Source organism: Papilio machaon, chromosome 20 (genome assembly GCF_912999745.1).
Source record: "Papilio machaon chromosome 20, ilPapMach1.1, whole genome shotgun sequence".
NCBI classification, from domain to species: Eukaryota; Metazoa; Arthropoda; class Insecta; order Lepidoptera; family Papilionidae; genus Papilio; species Papilio machaon.
In genome coordinates, this window is record NC_060005.1 from 4443508 (window position 1) to 4464818 (window position 21311).

Consider the following 21311-nt stretch of genomic DNA (forward strand, 5'->3'; position numbering starts at 1 on the left):
CGGGCGGCGGTCGGTCAAGTGGCTCCTACACGACTGATAGTTGACTGCTATTTATATCAATTTTCTATTATTATCTGGACTAAAAGTTTTTATTATCTTGTTATGGAAAATATTTTAAAATATGCAACATTTGGGTTTCAGCAGAAAGAGAACATTCTCCTATGTGTCCACACCTTCGTTAAATCCACTTCTCTTTCCATCTCTTTATAATAAGAGATTGGGAAGGGAAAGTGGACAAATTATTCCGGCATTAGGCGAATCGCGGAATTACTTCCACATCACTTCTGTTTTCTGTGTGGTGGAGGTATTGCACCGGGTATACCGGCCCATTCATGGAACAGATGCTATTGTTGCTGGCGTCTACCACTGTTAAACGTCTATCAGATTTTAGTATTACAAAAAAGTGTAAAAATAATTAAAAATAATATGCTCTTTGAGTTATGAGCTTGATTATTTATATATCTATTTATTAATTTTTAATGCATATTTATTAGATTACTCATGTTATTAGATCTTTAAACTGAGGATCAGTCAGTTTTAGATGTAAATACTAATGAAGGTTTACATCTGAAATAACATATGACCGTCAACTTACGACCATGACTAAATCCTTTTATCTTTGTATCGAATTAATCGACCTCATATTCAAGTTGGTATAATAATAAACGTGAAAACGCTATTCATCGTATCAGGTGAATAAGATTGTGTAATATATTGTTATTTTTAAATTAATAATAGCTCTCGCACGCGACTCCGTCCGAACAGAATTAAAAAAACTTCATTACTAGCCTATGTGTTCTTACGGACTACGTTCTACATCTGTGCCAAATTTTATGAAGATCCGTTTTGATCCGGAGATATTTCATATCAAACATTCATCCATCCAAACATCCATTATTTATCCATTAGTAAGAAGTAAGAATAAAGGTTATTACCATTTTTTGGCAAATCGTAAAGATAAAGGCAGAGAAACACTCTAATGTTTTATTAATCTGTACTAATTTTTTCTAGTGTGCTATTATGTTAATCAGGTGCGTAATTTTTTTTTTTGTTGTACTTATCAGTTATTGGTTTTCGTGTAAAAAAAATAATATTTCTGTCCACCCCGTAAAGTTTAACAGTGACGGATCAATTATATTATAATTTATCCAGATAAGTATCGTACCCATTATAATGGTATACTATCGTATGTTTAAAGCATATTGAAAAAATCATGAGTAGAATGAATCATAATAAAAACCAATCTATCGTACGATAAAGCAAACACGTTTTTTTTTCTCGTATATGTTTATAGTTTCGAATGTATTAAATCTTTTAAATTGATTAAAAATCATTGGCCATTCATAATTCAAACACGCCAGACAACTCACGTTTCATAAAGTCGAAAAAAGGACGGCTATAAAATAATTTATGTTAATTAAGACTAAAACTGATTTGGATAGAGTCTATTTTACAATAATGTTGGCTAATCAGACAATATAATCAAGCTATCGTATTTGGGATTAAACAAGGGACAATAAAATACGATATGTTTCAAATTAAAAAGTAAGAAGAATTCCTCATGTATATCGAATTTACAAATTTTATAAGCTTCATTTTTAAAAATAAAATTTACAAAACAAATGAGGCAACTAAACGTCAACATGACTATCAACGTGAAAACGGCGAAGAAGAAAAAAACACAAAAGATTTATAAAATAAACACTTTTCGACAATTTAGACTTTTGTTTAAGACTTTTTATTTCAAATAAAATCCAAGAGAAACAGTGAGTTCATACACACGTTGTCACAGGAGTAAAACGGACAACTACATATACATTTGTTTATTGTTTACTAGCTTTTACCCGCGACTCCGTCCGCGCGGAATAAAAAAAAATGCACACAAGATAAAAAAGTTCCTATGTCCGTCTCCTAGTTCTAAGCTACCTCCCCATCAATTTTCAGCTAAATCAGTTCGACCGATATTGAGTTATGAATAGTGTAACTAACACGACTTTCTTTTATATATACAGATTTGTCTTTTATTTTCGTCTCAGAACAATATACTCTCGCATATAACCCAATTAAAAAACCTTTAGAGTTCATTCACCAATATGGCAGACACATCGCGTTACGCTCGTGTAAGAAATTATAAAATAATTCCGTTTTACAATTAGGTTGTTAATTTTATTTGACACTTAATTTAAAATTCAAATTCGTTTCATTGAATAAACTGTAAATCTTTAAAGATATTTTTAGAGCTTAAATAACCTATCATTAGAATTATAACAATTTTTTAATATTTCTTGGTAATTATAATTTGCATAGATTAAGCTACTACATTGTATGGTGATCATTAATTTTTATATAAAAAGCTACAAACTTATTCATTTTCTAACAGATTCATGTGTTTTTTAATTTATAGCGTATAGTATAACCGACAATAAAACCTGACAGTTCTTAGTTATACTTAATTTTTTACTACTTGCGGTTATGATGGTTTTGCATTAGTATGGTAATTCGAATATACATAGTACATGAATGGATATATCCATCTCTTTCCTCAATTTAAATGATAATTATAGTTGATAGCAAAAACAGCTATTAATTCTAAAATTGTTAAGATAGTTAAGGCGGAAAGATTTGAGTGGTCACAAACATTTTGAGGGTCTTCTCATATTGAATTTAAGGTAACATTTTAAGACACAAAACTGCTGTAAAATGATATTGATTTTACAAGTTCTTCAAACTTATCTAGTCCGGTAAGAGTGGCACTGTTATCGCGGTTAATTCTAATCAATTTAGATAAGTTTGCACTATTTGTGAATGAAAGTTGACTTTGACTTGTGTATGTGACTGTATTCAATATGCAAACTTTATAGTTCGTGGTTGGCTGTGACTGGTTGTCTACGCAGGTGAATGCCAGGAGTCATCTGCTAGTACCCCACGCCATTATTCCTTTTACATTTTAATTGTTTTTAAATACGTTGCTACGTTTAATAGTGTTGTGTGTTTCTTCTGTGAAAATCAGCTTCAATAAAATTTCTATGCATCTATATGTACGTTGTGTAAGTGAGTATACTGACCAGGCCATCGCACGCAGAAAGCGCGACGCTCGACGAGGGCTGTCCGCGAATAGCGCCCGTGTAATGACAGGACGTGGCGGCGACATGCGGCCTCTCCCGCGTGCGTCCGCTCGCCGTGTGCCTCTCTATCACCATCGCCGGAGTTATGAATGTTACCGAAGGCCTGCGTAAACAAAATGATTATTGTATTAACTGCGTTACTGTACAAATAAGAATTACTATACATTATTTAAAATAACTTCAATGATATAATGAAAAATAAAGAAAAATGAAGAAAAAAGCTTTTATTACGTTAATTAAAAGAAGTAAAAGTAACAGACGACTCAAACGAGACCAAACTCTATAAGTTCCTTCAGCCATCTTCTAGCTCTATCATTAGATCACTGCCATATCATCATAATATTGCGTCACGCGATTTACACATATATGTAAAATTTCAGCGTAATCGGTAACCGGGAAGTGGATCAAATTGAATTGCAAGATTTGATGACAAACATCTGTATAAGAGTAATTAAAAAAAAACTTGTAAATAAAAAAGCACTACATCAACTATTTGATGGTAGCCCAAAGTGATTCTATATAAAAAGACTACAAGTTTTCTATTGTATATGGATATGGAATATATCCAGTAGTAGACTGGTTAAAACTAAATAATTTTAAGATTTAAAAAAAATTAAGAATAATGTTTGATATGACCAAAAATACTATCAAATTTTGATGATCTATGAATGGTTACCTCAAAAATCTTAGTTCGAATTTTAAAAATATTTTAAAAGATGAATGTTTTTAGGATGTCGCTGTAATTCCCGATAGGACGTGTCCCACATACCGATAATTTAACAGGAATGCACGGACGATCAACTGGAGATTAATGACCCAACGAAGGCAACATAAATAAAATAAGAAAACTGCATTCGTTGCAATTAAGTTTTAGCATTTATATGGCCCCTTTTTAATTCCAAGTATTAAAATAATTACTCTTAATAATTTAAAACAGATGGCGTTTTTTATGTATTTCAATGTCACATGTCAAATTAAATTATTATGTTCAGTTCGATTCAGTTCAAATCTGAAAATGTGAATCTTAGATCGAATTACGACGAGGCAACGAGGATTTGTTTTGGAAGATTACTGTTTATTTTACGTTCTAGTGAAAGTTTAAAGAAATTTGATTGAAAAACACTATATTAGAGCGTGAACTTTCGGGGAAACTTAAAGGGTCTTCACAGCATTTATTACTCCTCCATATTAGCCGTCATATCTGTATTCACCACCTTCTTACACATATCCTCTTTTCACACAATCCATCCATACTTTCTTTGGTCTTCCTCTACCTTTGTAGCCATCCACATTCAATCTCATTACTTTAAAAATGTATAACTTCAAATTTGCTATTATTACAAATTCTTTTTCATTCAAGTACCAACAAGGTACGATAACAATAGTAATTTTTTTAGGTTCCTTTCAACAACGAACACCACAGATTTTGGTTAATTTTATGAATCAACGCGGGTTGTAATTTTAAATGAAACCGTCTCGCGGTTAAAACATATTTTTCATCGGCTATAAATCGCGATTTGATTGCATATCGGTCAAGGCATCTGTCCAGTGTGTTGGTCATAAAAAACGTAGAATTCGAGTTAGCACTCGGTTAAGATTTATCGCGCTAGTTCCCATGGCCGGCCTTAGACGACGGAAAACGAGGAATGCAACAATTTATTGACCGCTACAGAAAAGGCAAAGATATATTACAGTACAGCCATTGACACTGTATTGACTAGTTTAGATGCGTTACATTAAATATTTATTAAAGAACCTTTTCCTTCTCTCTATTCACATATGTTGGAAAAACGCGTCCCACTTTTGGTAGAGGTCAATCTAAGCCAAGTTACTAGGACAGTATGAAATAAAAGTCCACTAAAATGCAGTTAAACAGTTACTATATTAGTGAAAATTATAGAATCCGATAGTAAATGAAAGGTATGGGGGTTTTGTTATCGACATCTCAACAATTCGTATTTATCTTACTTATGATTAATAATACGTAGACTTTCACGGCTATTTTATCTAAGGAATTTTCTACGTAAGTCTTTGTAAGGACTTCAATGCGAGCTTTATATCATTTGTATTGAGGAATGCTATCTTATCAAGTATTATTATCTACTACTACTAGTACTATATCTTTAAGATTGCTTTTATAATTAAAATTTCTAGTTAAGCTTAATATCTTCCAATCTTATGACTAAAATGAAGACATGAGAATTAAAAATTTTAGAAACGGTAGTCGTCAACAAACTATTACAACGAGACATTATTCAACAAATGTACAAAATCCAAACACAGTCCGGTCTATGTTATTTTAAGTCAATGTGGGCAGTTCAACCTTGGACAGGGTGAGCTGTCGATCGTCAGGCAAACAGGTCGGCAACTAAGCACACAGATAAGGCTCATTATGGCAATTAGTGGAGGTAAATATGGCCGCCCCAGATATACAGAGGCGCTACGGCTGGCGCGATTTGATACGACGTGTGGCGTGTAGTCGGACTAAGTGACAAGACATAAATTAAGCTATAAGGCGACAAATTTATCTAACTCAGTTGGAATACGTAAAACTAAATTACAATAGCTAATCAGTGCCCCCTTTGAATTCAAAAAGTGCAAAATTTTAATTTTGGAGTGTCTAGTCCGACAATATTTTCTGACCCGGTCGGTACAAGTTAAACTAAATTGAAACATTATGCTGTATTTCCTATTCAGTTTACCCCTTTCAATGTCAAAAAATGCCACAAAATCCTCGTCAGACTGTAACTGTTTTGTCTTGTTGTGTTATTTTATATGTCCAAGTAGCGCAGCGTCCTCTCTCATCGGGTTAGTTAAGTTTGTTTGAGTATACATCACCGATGCGATCCACTCTCGCGATTGATCTTTGTTTTACCTCATCGTTCGTCTCAACGACACTCTAGTGGATTGTTAGTAACTGTTTGAAGTACTAGCGTAAGTTTGCAAATTGGAGATATAACGGAATAATTAGCTTGTCTTACGAAAGTTTTTGTTTTTTAGTGGAAAACTTATTTTAAGTAAATAAAAAAAAATTAGCTCAAGTACAAGATAGTGAGTGTTTATCGCCATTAAACTGCTATGCAATGAAATCAAAATTCTTATAAAATACATTTTTTGTAAATAAATAAATAAACATATATTGAGAAGTATTGTCATACTCTGACTACCTATTCCATGTGCCTTTAAAAAAGATGAAACATTCGTATGTTTTACTTAAAAAAGGTATACTTAGAAATCTTTTGACCTTTAACAGATAAAAATCTAGTCATTTAAACTGAATAGATGTTTAATGAAATTCATTTTCCATGCGAAGGAATCCAAAAACGGAAATGATTTGTAAACGAGTTTACCTTTTACCGAATTTAATATTAATAAGTTTGCTTAGCTAGAGCTTTGGTGGCTTAGGGGTTAAGCAATAGACCTGTACTGTGCAAGTCCTGGGTTTGAATCCCGTCATGTACTAGCGTGTTTTATTATTTATATCTGAGAAGAAATTAAAAGATATAGTTGATAGTCACCCCTAACTTAGGGTAGGCTCCGAGTCCCTCGGGACGTTTAGTGAGCTGGTAATGAAGTTTGCTTTTTAGCCGACTTCAAAAAGAAGGAGGTTATCAATTCGACTGAATTTTTTTTTTTTTTTTTTTTATGTGTGTTACCGCGAATCTCCGCCCCTGGTGGTCCGATTTTGATAAAAATTATTTTAATCGAAAGGAAGTGCTTGCAGGTGGGTCCCATTTTTTTGTTTTTTTTTTTAAATAACTAGAAGACTAGTAGATTTTGAATAAGCTTCAAAATTTGTTGCGAAAATTAGGGACATTTTTGCTTTCAGCGCTTACGTAGGCTAAACTATAAGACCTACATCAAAATGACGTATGGCGAATTGTAGCTCTTTAAATGTGCTAAATAAAAGTCCGCGATAGCATATATCTATCTTTTATAGTTTTCTCACAATAACCATTCTTTTCTTTACGAAACATTAATTAAATTCTTGCCCTATTTCCGACGCTATTATTCAAGTTCAGTATTAACCCTTATGTAAATAAATATGTTCATTAACAAGAGAATTTAATGTAGATTATATTTGCAATTGAAACTATATCATTCTGTCTAATAATTTAGGAGATATCGTAAGAATAAAATTACGCGGAAACGAAAAATGCTACATCGCGTTACAATGAATAGCACAAATTTGCTTTCTGGGCTTACGTAGGTCAAACTATATGACCTACATTAAAATGATGTATCGAGTAATTATAGATCCTTAAATTTGCTAAATAAAAGTCTCAGGTGGCATATATCTATAATCTATGGATGTCTCACAAAAACCATGTTATTATGAACAAACTTCGATTAAATTGCACACGAAAAACAGCGTCGTAAGCTTACGGCGCTATTATATTATATTCGATATGAATCCTTATCCAAATAAATATGTTTGATGGCTAGAGTATTAAATGCAGATTACATTAGCCTTTAAACTATGTAATTCTGATCAATAGTTTGGAAGATATTAAATTATTAAAAACTACGCGCATTCGAAAAATGCTACTGCGGCGCGCGGCTGGACAAAATTAAAGGCACGCTACGATGTATTAGTTCGTTAATTTTCAATTTGTATACCGATTTTGATAATTATTTCATTGTTTAAAGGTTAAGTGGTTATCTGGTGTATTCTAAATTAGTTTTTGAATGGAAGTACACACATATTAAATAGGAAAGTCCTTTTCTTTATTTGTCTTATTTATGTCCTTATACGTATTAAGGAAATTTGTAATTAAACTTCAAATTCACTAAAAATTGAGAAATAAAACAAACATTTTAAGAAAAAAAAAATAGCCGACTTCAAAACAAAAAAAACTATCTCAAACAAAATGCGCTCAAAAGTAACTTAAAAAAAACAATTTCAAACAAAATGCACTCAAAAGTAACGTAAAAAAACAATTTCAAACAAAATGCACTCAAAAGTAACGTAAAAAAAACAATTTCAAACAAAATTCACTCAAAAGTAACATAAAAAAACAATTTCAAACAAAATGCATTCAAAAGTACCATAAAAAACAATCTCAAACAAAATACACTAAAAAGAAACAAAATAATGTCATGAAAACTTCTTCCTTTCTTTCTTCTCTCTTTCAAAAACCCTCTAAACTCTAAAGAAAGTTCTCTTCTTTCTTGTAACATGTCTATATTGTATAATTATTGTTATTTTGGAGTCGGTTTCGGCCTAAGTAGGGACATAAACGTAAGTATGTCTAATACATCTCAAATATAAAATGTCACCTATTTACTTCGGCCGACACCGACTCCAAAATAACAATAATTATACAATATAGACATGTTACAAGAAAGAAGAGAACTTTCTTTAGAGTTTAGAGGGTTTTTGAAAGAGAGAAGAAAGAAAGGAAGAAGTTTTCATGACATTATTTTGTTTCTTTTTAGTGTATTTTGTTTGAGATTGTTTTTTATGGTACTTTTGAATGCATTTTGTTTGAAATTGTTTTTTTATGTTACTTTTGAGTGAATTTTGTTTGAAATTGTTTTTTTTACGTTACTTTTGAGTGCATATTGTTTGAAATTGTTTTTTTACGTTACTTTTGAGTGCATTTTGTTTGAAATTGTTTTTTTTAAGTTACTTTTGAGCGCATTTTGTTTGAGATAGTTTTTTTTGTTTTGAAGTCGGCTATTTTTTTTTTACTTCTTTCTGTCGTTTTGTGGGACGAAACGATTATTATAAGATTTTTTTGTTATAAGTAATAAATAATGATAAATTTTAAGAGTTATAAAAACAGTGTAAAATTATTTAAGATCTCGTTTTATTTCTAATATCTTTAACATAATATGTGTTTATGAAACTCGACTTTACCACTTATTTCAATACAACTTAACTTCAAAGTTTAAAGGATAAGTGAATTAAGTAACAATTGAAATAAGTCATGGTATAAATTTTCTTACCCTTTAAAGTACTGAATAGACTTAACATAAATCTCTGAGAAGTTTTCTGCCTCCCTGCTGAGTTAGTACTTTATTTTATTATGCTTTTACGAGGCCTTTGCACTTGAACCTTGACTTTAGGCCGTTTAAAATGATTTTTTTTCTCACAGACGCTTCTTGCTTTATGTTTGCAATTTTGACAGGGAGAAATAAAAGAAAACATTGGAAGATAAACGATCGTAAACATTTCACGTTGTTTGAAGAATGCGAGGAAAAAGGTGCAAAATGTGCGCTAATGGTTACCTTGGAATTGCCTGTAATTTTTAGGTATGTTTTTTAAATTATTGCTCACTATACTTTAAAAAGTAAGTTTCGAAACATTAACAATTTGTTAATGAATACGGTGAGATCATGATTTATTGTTCGCAACATTACTCTGAAGCAATTTTAAAAAAATATAAGAAGAAATTGTTCCTTTTAGCAGTTAGCAACAGATCAATGTTCTTGTACTTTTGTTTAAGTATTATATAGTAACCTACTCTACTAATAAATATAAAAATTTATATAAAAGCTTTTAAAATAAATTAGTAAACTAAACTACGTAAATGAATCCGCGGGCGTTGGCTAATATTTCATAAATAATATTAAAATCGTATTCGCTCTGTTACTAAGTAGCGTTAAACTGGCAACATTGCGTAGGGCATTGCGTAAATCGATCTAACCGAACTGAATTTAAATGGCCGTTAACCGCATGCTGGTTAATTTAGCGTCATCTATATTAAACTTTACCGCTGCTAAAATGAAACTTGTACAGCGATACTGCGATGCACTAATACAGAATAATTTGCGCTATAATTCAGTTGTGCCATTTAAAAATTGACTACAAAATTTAATTTATGATCCGTAAAATTGTAGATTAAAAATCAAAACGTAAATGGGCAAAATCAACTGTGGTAATTTAACATGGTTGCAATATATTGGACGTCGTAGGTAGACCTCCCACAAGATAGAACTGGTCAAGGTTGTAAGAGTGCAATTAATTAAGATGGCAAAGATTATACTATTTAACTGTATTAAAAAAAAACTATCTTTTTTTAAATTATTTGTCCAGTGTACGTTTTTTTTCAATTAATATATGTTAGCTATTAATCGGTGAAAGGTTATATCAATGATAAATACAGAATTCATTGAGCAAACTCTGTCAGCACTTTCAGATAAGTAACGCACGAAGTTTTAAAAGCGGAGATAGTTTCTCAGTAATAAGGTCTGATGAGACGCTGTAGAGAGATCCTTCCGAGAAACACTCGGAAGCGAAAACCTGGCTATTGATTATCCGATGATCGTCCGTGTAGTAATTGTAATGTGAACTTACGTTTAGCTTTTACTTATGGCATTACGGCCGCAACCAACTATGACAGGTGGAGATTAAGGTTTTTATTTAGTAACGGTTTAAGCTTTAGTGCACTGGGCGAGATTTTATAGCGTCCTCTTTTTTACCATGTCTTTTAAAAACAGACAGACTGTGTAATTTGCAGATTTGTGACGCCCCTTTCTGACCAGGGTCTTGGACGGTCGCCTAACCGAGTCTTACCCTAATTCCGGCACTGTTTCTATTAGGTGTGATCTGGCATACCTCTTTGGCTTCTTTTTTGTTCATATAAATGTACATATTCGTATTTTTGGTGCTCCTTGTATGATGTTTCTTTTATGTCAGATTTTTGTATTATATTATACTAGCTTTTACCCACGACACCGTCCGCGCGGAATAAAAAATAGAAAACGGGGTAAAAATTATCCTATGTCCGTTTCCTGGTTCTAAGCTACCTGTCCACCAATTTTCAGTCAAATCGATTCAGCCGTTCTTGAGTTATAAATAGTGTAACTAACACGACTTTCTTTTATATATATAGATTAATATCTGTAGTTATTGACCTAGGTTGCAGAAAACTAATCACCTACTCATGTAAAATCAGACGATTGCAAATGGAAAATTAAATATATAGTTATAGTATCCGCGTTTCGTAGTATTTTCGTACGCGAAAGTTCTTTGATCCTATATTTGTAATTATAAAGCCATGTGATACAGCGATTATGTAAACTTGTTAAGATTATTTACTACAAATTCTTTGAATTAAAGTTCTATTGATTCTATAATCGAAAATTAAATCGATATTAATGACTATTATATTACTAAAATTTTCGGTATATTTTCCTCAATTTGGATTTGAACACTTTAGAAATTATCCACATTTTTCTTAACTTTCTAAAATTATAGATTGTTAAGTTAATTGCATAATAATATATCAAACAAAAATATAGACATTTACATACAGCTTTGAGCGATGTTATCATAAACACCGATCTTATTGGGACAAGCTTTGTATGGAAAAAATGTTACAAAACAAAAATTAGCGTGGGTCGAAAGATATTGATGATAGATAACGTAAGAACTCAACAATATGTAATAAAAACTAAACGTAGTATAAAAATATTCCTCAATCATGAAATAAAGAGAATTACAAGTATCTTGTAATTCTAAGGGGTTAGAAGTAAAGGCAGACCAATTGAGAGACCACTAATATTTTAACGAACATTTTTTATGAATCAAAAAATAATTATAATAGAAAAGTTGGCGTTATTTATGTTTAAGCTTAAAAATTTCCTTAGAGTTTCTTTGTGAGACTTATGTCGGGGGAAATCTGGATGCGTAATACTTAGTACTTCTGTTTTTTGATTTTGATTCTTTTGTTTTTTAACTTTGTTAGGATAATTATAATAACTAGCCTTTGAATCAACACGTACATTGTATCTTTTGTTGAAAATCTACGTATTCAATTTCTGTATGTAATTTTATTGTGTATACTAATATCATAATACAAATAGGAAAAAATTGATCGTTTGTTTGCATTGAATTGGATCTGAAATTACTGAAGCGATTTGAAAAATTCTCACACTGTTGGGAAGCTACACTAACCCCGGGTGACATAGGCTATGTTTATTACTATATATTTTATAATTCCGCGCAGACAAAGTCACTGGCAACTGCTAGTTATTGAATAATTAGATAATAAATTATGTAAGTTATACTATAGATATAATCTTCCTTATAAACATAAATTGTAAGTAAGATATAGCATTTGTAGAATAATCAAATAATTCATAATTAAATGATAAATACGAAACGGTGCCGTTCCGAAAGTTGAATTCAATATGCAATATTCTAAACAAGAATGTTGTTCTGGTGCCTTAATATGAATTAATTATATCTAACTTTAGATAAAGATTAAGGTAGAACTATGTACGGCAGCGGTAGATAACAAGCTCTGCGGTTATTTATTGCTTGTGGTCAGCGCACTCAGTCTATTGGAATTTTAGCGTCAACAAAGACAATGTCTGAGGTGTAATCGACTATTTAATTTAATTTTAAAAGAGGTGAACACTAATTCAATTGAAATACTTAAGGTATCTTGAATAAAATGGAGATGGGAAATTAATGCAAAGTCTAAACGGTTAAGTAGTGCTTTTCTATGTTATAAGGTGGCAAACTAGAAAATGTCAACCTGAATTCGCTGAAATAGAGGAGCGACCGATGCCAATAGACACCCACTATGTATAGAAGATGCGTTGCCTACATTAATTCGACAGAGGAGGAAACGCAGACTTCAACTTGCCAATGACAATGTCTTTTTGGTCATAAACGTAGTTCATATTTAGTTATAATTACTATTTGATTATTTAGTATGAGAAATATACACTAAGGGATGGCTTAAGTAAACATTAGTCTCTGCGTGTGAAATTTAGAAGTTAAAAGAAAAAGTCTAACTGTCGTCGGTAATATCTTTTTACGATTTAAATTAGAAGATGGGAGGTCCAGGTATCCAATCTGTTTATCAAGAAAACTTAAATGATAAGAATCGAATCCCCTACAAAACACCAAGCGACTTTATCGCAGTAAGCTGCAATTACTCTTTTATTTGGGATTAACTACCTTTTATTTGGGACTTTATAATTCGGACCCAATACTGATCACTATCAGATATTTTCGGGACATTCATCGAACGGAAAGATGCATTAGAGCGTACTTTTCATGGAATGAAGCTAAGGAATTTATAAAATTGGAGTGCCTGTAAATATATCCGTTATATTTTTAAACGAATTTTTGTCTGTCTGTCCGTGTTTGTTCCGGTTAAATACCGTAACGGTTGCACCGATTTTGACGGGACTTTAACTAGAAGGTAGCTAAGCTTCAAGTGCGGAAGTAACTAAGACTACTTTTATTTTTCCTGACAAGAATGTAATGTATTTTTTAATTGCTATCTTCTGCTGCTCTCAGAGACGTTAAACAGTAACTTAAGTAGTCTAAAATGTATTTGTGTTCAATAAACAGTGTTTTGGCAGTGGGTACGGTTACTTTACGCTGATATTCTATACGATTCTGAGGGTAGTCTCGTAGTATTGTACGATGCAAATTAAGAGTGCGATTATTTTGAAATTTCCTCTACAATAATAAAAACCTACAATAGAACAAGCGTTAAGATGTTAGGCTCATTGCCAACATCTTGTACGAAATTATAATTCACTTGCATCCAAAACAAACAATGATAGATGGGTTTTTAGTTATCTAACAACTAAAATTGTCCCATAAAATGCCACAACACAGCGATTAAAGTATCTTTCTTTCTTCGCGTGCCCAAAGCGTGAAATAGCTTTGTGTGCAGTGTCTCTAGTTTTGCCTAACTTGCCTGTTGGCCTACAGGTTCTAGATTTGAAACCTATATAGATTATAATGTTTAGATGTTTGTAGTACATATACAAACAAACACATCCATGAAAAAAATACCGTTGTGTTTGTCATAGTAAGGTAATTATTAACATGTGTTTCTGTCCCTTCTGGGTTCGAGTAAGGTACAAAGAGGTTAAATATTATTTCGTATGCCACACATGAATGACACGCGTGGCAACATTGTGTAACCTAGAGTCTTATGATTACGGCTCACTGCACATATAACACGGACAGCCATACAAATTGTTCTAATTTGAATACAAAGTGGTACCATAATTAATACTGACATCAACGCTAAACAGCCTCACCCCTCGTCTGGCGGCTTTACAAAGATTAATGTGTATATTACTCGGTAACCGACGGCATGCTCAGATGCGTCTCAAGGCCGGCGCGCAATGTAACGTATTAAATATAAATTAATCTTTAAACATTACACATGGACGGTTTTATAAAATGTTATATTGCTACGTTTTTAAAATTCAATTTTTATATTCTTATAGACGCCATGACGCCATTTTTTAGTTATAAATGCCATAAAGTCTGAACACTTATTCTCCAAACATATTGACAGAATAGATACAAAAATCCTTAACGTGTGTGTGTTTATCAGAAAGTAAATTAATTATTCGAAAGTGACTCAATTACATTTCCTGCCCACCTATTTACTTTTACCAGATTATCTTTTTATCGCTAACATTTATCGCTCGCTGTGATATATTTCTTTGACACGAGTCTTTTGTCTGGAGATACGTTAACCTCAGTAGGAGCGATCAATCAAACAAAACACAAACGTTAAACGACTTGGCAGGTTTTTGTTTCATACGACCACACGCGCCCAGAGAGGCCGCACGGTTAAGGCCAAACACACACGATCCGGTTTTAACTGCAATCGCATCGATATTGCCGAAACTCACGAGCTCCGTCTGGTCTACACCTTCGACGATCGAACGGCAGCATAAGGTTTGCAGAAGTTGCAAACAATCGGACGCCTTCCACCAACCGTATCGTGAAAATGGAATAATTTTTTTTACGTTCCAATCGATCTAAGCGACGAAATCAGATATTGCTCTATAGATTGTTTTCGTCTTTCAATAGCTGTACTCTTTCCTTACAGAATGTTTTCGTCACATAAAAGATGTAACCATATTTTATTGCATGTGTCGAAATCTGCATTGTACATAAACCACGGGTATCGCTCGTGTATACGGCAACACAGGTAAAATGGATGGTGAGTGTTTGGCCTATACCGGATAAAAGGCATTATAAAACAGACGTGACGAGAGATAACGAATTATGACATTAGTGAGAGCGACGCGGCGCGGCGGGGTAACGAGATATGAAACAAGTTCAAATACACGAGAAGGTCGATGTGATAGCAAAATAAAGTGTGCCAGATTAGGACACTTGGTAACAATAACTAATATCATGTAACAGATATAAAACTTCAATGTTTTGCTGATCATAGTGTTTGATTAAAAAACAAAAGAATCGAAAGATCGATTTTCAAAAAGAAGACTGTTGGTACAATCATAGATAGCAACTAAAGTAATTTTAAGAAGATTTAAAAGGTCCAGAGGTAAGGAGAACCGAAATATAGACGAGATTTCTTCTTTATGGTGGTCTGTTTAATAATAAACTACTTAATGAAGTTGTAATATGATAATACCAACACAATATTAAGTTACTGTGGATCTTAACTTTCGACGGAACTTTACAAAAAATACTATGATCTCAGTTTCCCAAAAGACGGATGATTATATTTTCGTATTATGTTTTGTAAGAATATATCACGGTGTTGATAAACCCTTTATCGCATGGTTATTATACGAAAAAAACATTTCGTATAATTTGTGGGGCCTTGAATTGATAGTATAATAGAGGACTAGATGAAGAAGTCACAAAGTCAATGACTTTTTAAACAATGATATTGATAATGAGTTAATTTACACGTTACATAAACGGCGCCAGAATTATTAATTGTCATAGAACAAGTTTTTCATGTTTGGGTTAAAGATTCCGTCTTTTGACTGATACGACTAAAATACGAAAAAGAAATTAAAACATTAATAATAAAATAAAGAATCTCGTAATATTTTATACGATAGTGACAATAATTTCAACATCTAATTGCGGATACGAAGGTCAAGTTAAAACACGATATAAAGAGATAGTGTATGAGTAATATCGGTTAAGTATTCGTCATAAATTATAACATGAGTGGCCAAATATATATGTTCGCAAAAGAGAATTAAAAAAAAAACACCGTCTATTCCTAATTTCTCTGAATACTTTCTCCATGCCTCATTAAATTCATCTTCAATTTTATATTATATCATCGTATACACTTGTCTGCTCTACTGTGGAACCCAGAGTGTCCACCCGACCACTTTAGGAATGTTGTAGTCTACACTAGTAGACTATTCAACTACTCAAGAAATAGATAAACGAAGCTTACCTAAGGTCCAGCCTCAGTTGTCGGCCGTCGACGGTGAGGTTGTAGTGCAGCTCGTGCGGCTGCAGATGCTCCCTCTGGTGTAAATCACGGCGAGCGCGCGCGTGTCCGTGCGCGTGCGCGTGCTCCACTTCGTGCGATAGCAACGCCCCCTCGCTCGTCACCTTCACGGGCACCGTAACTTGCACCTGCGACGTGTCCAGGTGCTTGTGCGAGTAAATACCTGAAGCAAAATATAGAGTAATCATGTATCCATGCGATTATTATTTTTCCTATGTATAGTCAATTTCCACTGCCGCGGTTATAAATGCTGCGTGTTCGGCTATAGTTCCGTGACTAGTCGTGCTAGTAGAAATAGGCTTTAAACCATTAGATTTTGTCACTGATTGTCTCGCATTATGTTCGCATCGTGTTCGTTGTTAACTCTAGGTGTTGGCAAAGATAGATAATAAAGCATTGCAGTTAATCACATCTGATCCGCGTGACTCTAGTCTAACTATTCAGCTTTTCTGCGATGATAGTTAGTGAACTATTCTCAACATTACATAGTTCAACAATGAAATGATAACCCAGTTATAAATTAATGGAGATTAGTCATTTTGAATGTGGATTTAATGGCAAGTGATTTATGTAATGTTTTTGACCTTCTCTATTGCGTGTATGAGGTTCTCAGAGCCAAGCAAACGTGATACAGCCGAAATAAACAGCAATATATTAATTTGTGGTATGTTTAAGTGACAGGCTAATAATAAATGTTCATGGTCAATTTGGTTTTTTACACTTTTAATCATATAGGCCAAGTATATAGATCGAATTCACATATTTGATTATATACTAGCCTGATTTTGCCTGCGATTTCGTTCGCGGGGAATTAAAAAAAAGTTAATTAGTAAGTAGCCTATGCCTATTTATTAAACTGTTCTGAAGATACACAATACCAAACATACATCCATCCATACATATAAACTTTGTATTTATAATATTAGTAAGAAGTAAGATTGCCAAAATACATACATAATTTCGTAACAAAATTAGCCAATGTGTCGTATTTCAAAATAAATTTATGCCTCCTACATTTTATTTTAAGGTTATAATCAGACGTCAGTTTTATAGCTGATAATACGGTATCCAATTACTGATCACCTGACTTTGCTTTCCACGAAAAACGGAAACTTATCCTCATTAAGTAAACTCAGTAAATGATGACTGAATAGTTTGTGTGTCGCGTTTAGCGCGTGTTTATACAAGTAATGTCAGGCTATGTAATTTGACGCCTTTATGCATCCGTCAACAATAATGAGAGAACTATGCAAAGAAATAGATAAGTAAACTTTGTTGTTAAATGCTTGTTTTTTTTTATATCATCAGGTGGCAAACGAGTAAGCGACCACCCGATTCGCTGAAATAGCGAAGCGACCGCTGCCCATAGACACCCGCAATTGCTGATGCGTTGCCTACCTACCTATATAATTAACCAAGAAAACTACGACGAACTAGGAGGTGAATACGAACATACCTAAACGATCTTCAGTTCTATTTTCATTCTCGCTACAATTATGGACTCTATTTCAGCAAAGGAAAAAGATATTTTTACTACTTGGGATAGCAATTAAAATTTAATTTAAAAAAAAATATATTTTTTAAATTAACGGTTCTATCATAATTATTTATTTTTCACTTAGGTACTGTTCGTTATTAATTCGCATCAAATTATTTAAATTTGAAAGATTTACACCGTTGATTTATTAATAACATATAAAACTTGACTTTAATGGTTTAAATTAACATATTTTATATTTTATAAATAATAAACCCTTCTCATAAATAAAAAAGCTGTTCATGTTACATCTTCATTATATAAACTTTGATAAAATCATTACCATTTTACTTAAAAGGTAGGTCGAAAGTTTTATCAAACAAAAGCAACATTTTTTTTTTAAGATAAGGGAGCAAACGAGCAGCGGGAACACCAAGGTATTCATCTACGCCCATGGACATCTGCAAACCCAGAGGAACCGCAGATGCGTTGCCGGCCTTTGAGATGGTGATACGCTCGCTTCTTGAAATTGGTAATTAAATCTTAAAATAGAATTATAATAAATTACTCAGTGAAAAGGGAAATAATCGATTCATTAATCATTTAAATAATAAGGTTATCAATGTCACCACGGCAGGCAGTGGCATTAACATGTCAACCGGAATAAATTAATGAGAGCTCGCGACGTTCGGGTGTGAACATACTGTGCGAGGTTCAATGCCGCGCCCTCTGCACTCCAGATGGCGCCACATATCCTTAGTGTGAGTTTACACTGACAAAACATATATACAAACGTATACTCTTATCTCAGATGCAAGTTGAATGGAAGGGATGACACATTAGAAAAGCGTTTCAGCAATGAAACCCCACGGTTATGTACTTGTATGATATAGGTGCTCTCTTCGTACGACTACGAATAAAAATAGATTATTGCTTTTCTTTAGATTAATTACTAAATAACAGGAAAGTAGTACATTAGTAGTATATCGTTTAAATGCTATCACATTCGTTAAATAAATAATATATCCGGAAAGATAACCAGTTAAAGGTCAATTTATAAACTATTTTATAAAATCTAAAAACTATAGATTGTGTATTGTGTATGTATTAGGTTTATTTTAAGTTTATTCGTAACTTTAAAATTATATTCATACTAATACTAGCTGTCACTCGCGGCTCCTTCTTAGCGGAAATAAAAAAAAAACATAATCAGTAGCCTATGTATTCTTCCATAGTATGTTCTACATCTATGCCAAATTTCATTAAGATCCGTTGAGCTGTTCCGGAGATACCTTAAAACAAACATCTATCCATCCATCTAAAAATTCATATTTATAACATTAGTAAGAAGAAGTACCTAAAATTTTTACGAATTCACAAAAATATGAACCCTCTCTGCTCTAAATATTACTAATATTATAAATGCGAAAGTTTAAATGGATGGATGGATCTCCGGAACGGCTTAACGGATCTTGATGAAATTTGGCATAGATATAGAACATAGTCGGGAAGAACACATAGGCTACGTATAAATTTCTTTTAATACCGCGCAGACGGCATCTTGGGCGACAGCTAGTATATTATAAACATACAAAGGGATTATAGTATGTATCATTGTGATAATATTGTAGTAATGGTGCGTAAGATTTACTACGTGATATACATTCAGTTAGTCATTACGTATATTGTACACATCATTTAGTAGGCAAAGTTTACTTCCGTTTGAACAAAGGTAGTCGTAATTGGACGTATGACAACGGTGTAAAGTGTTATTATTAACAAGTTAATCAAATAATATATGATATGGTAAATATGATAGGTCTCTGATAAATAACTATGATATAGTTCAACATGTCTTCTGGAGTTATCTTGAGAAAATTCATCACCGCAAGGTTTTACCTTTAAAATAAAACTGAAGGAAAATAATTTTTAGTAAATATCTATTGGGTCTTGAATTTAATTTCGGAATAAATACATCTCAGATATAGGATTTAAAAAATCATTGAGGATAACTGTTTTATAAACAACCTAAGTTTATCTATGAGAATTTATTTTAATAAGTGTCTCATAGCAACTAATGTTTAAACTATCATCAAATGACTTATCAGTGATCGCATGAGTAATTTCTTTGGAAGTAGGATTGGCGAGTCAGCGCATCATTGATGCTAGTTTCACAGAAGCGTACTTTAATGAGATAGTACAGAAAAACAGTGCAGTACTGCAGCCAAGCAACCGAGGCGAGAAACAGTACTGTTATATTTGTTTTTGGTGTACTCTACGCCCGCTACACAAATTTTAATACAAATATTAACGATTACGATACCATGGCGATTGTCACAAATATTCGTGCTAGGCCCACAGAACTCTACTGCAGTGACACACACAGATACGATACTATGTATTCGAAACACAGTGACAATTTTCGTTCTAACAATACCAGTAGGTACTGTACTGTCAACTGTTCTGCCTCATTGTGTCTTCGTGTAAAACAATTATGAGTGAGTGAGTGAATGACACTGGACACCCCGCAGCGGGTGCTACGGCCACACAAGTTTCTCTCGCAGTTTGTACTTTTCTCATGCCTTATTAGTCTCAAAACACATACATAATTCATTGAAGTGGAAGCGAATGAAGTGATACGTATCAGACCGGTTCCTAAGTGGTTCGCGCACATATCATAAACGAAGATGCCCGATACTTATAAGGGATGCGGTCGCTTTAATGTTGTCTTAACGCGCGAACTCTCACGACCACCTTGGTCTGTACTAGCCTTTAGGTCTGTACCTTGCTCCAAATAAAAACCTTAATAACGTAAAGACGCCGAATATTTACGTTAAAAGTCATAAATTGCAAAATATCTCTGGAAAACGCTTTTTTTTCAAGTCCTTTGTTAATTATATTTAGACATCTTTTTGAAATAGAGTAATATACTGTAACAGTATTACTGATGTCGTTTTAAAGTCTTTCTTAATTTGGAATCTAAAGAATGTTATTACATTTCAAATCTTATTTTTCTTTGTATTAGAATTTTAATAATTTTCATATTGTAATAAAAATACAATGAACAATAAACATTACAAAATTGTTTAGTAATAAACAATATCGGTACGCAACCAAAATACATTTTTTAGTTGAACCTTATCCAAAATCTGTATTCGATCCTTGAGATCAATTCGAAGATTATTTTAATTTCTTTGTATAAAACCGAGCACAGAAATTCCATTTCTATTGCTATCTTTAGATTTAAATTTTAATCGAACGGATTAAAAATGTTATGTTAAATATACGAATAAGCAAAAATGGTTTAAGATCGGATATTGATTTCAGCCGTTGAGACATAAATTATTTTTGCGGCATAGTGTGGGTGGCTTCGAGATTTACTCGAGTGTCGTACAGAGGCTCGCCGGTGATTATTCCCCATTATCCGTAGCGCCCTCTAACGAGCCCCGAGAGCGTCAGACCTAGCGCGTGGGAGGAAGTTTA

The 21311-nt window shown here is 32.9% G+C and overlaps 1 protein-coding gene across 1 annotated transcript in view; it reads right to left on the reverse strand.

Moving 5' to 3' along the window:
- The window catches only part of LOC106718908 (A disintegrin and metalloproteinase with thrombospondin motifs 7), a 67656-nt gene that overhangs the window by 19510 nt on the left and 26835 nt on the right, over nt 1–21311 (reverse strand). Inside the window, exons 3-4 of the mRNA XM_045682790.1 lie at nt 16295–16514; nt 3066–3228 (exon numbers count right to left, since the gene is read on the reverse strand). Of these exons, the coding sequence (XP_045538746.1) occupies nt 3066–3228; nt 16295–16514 (383 nt within the window). The remainder of the gene's footprint in view (nt 1–3065; nt 3229–16294; nt 16515–21311) is intronic.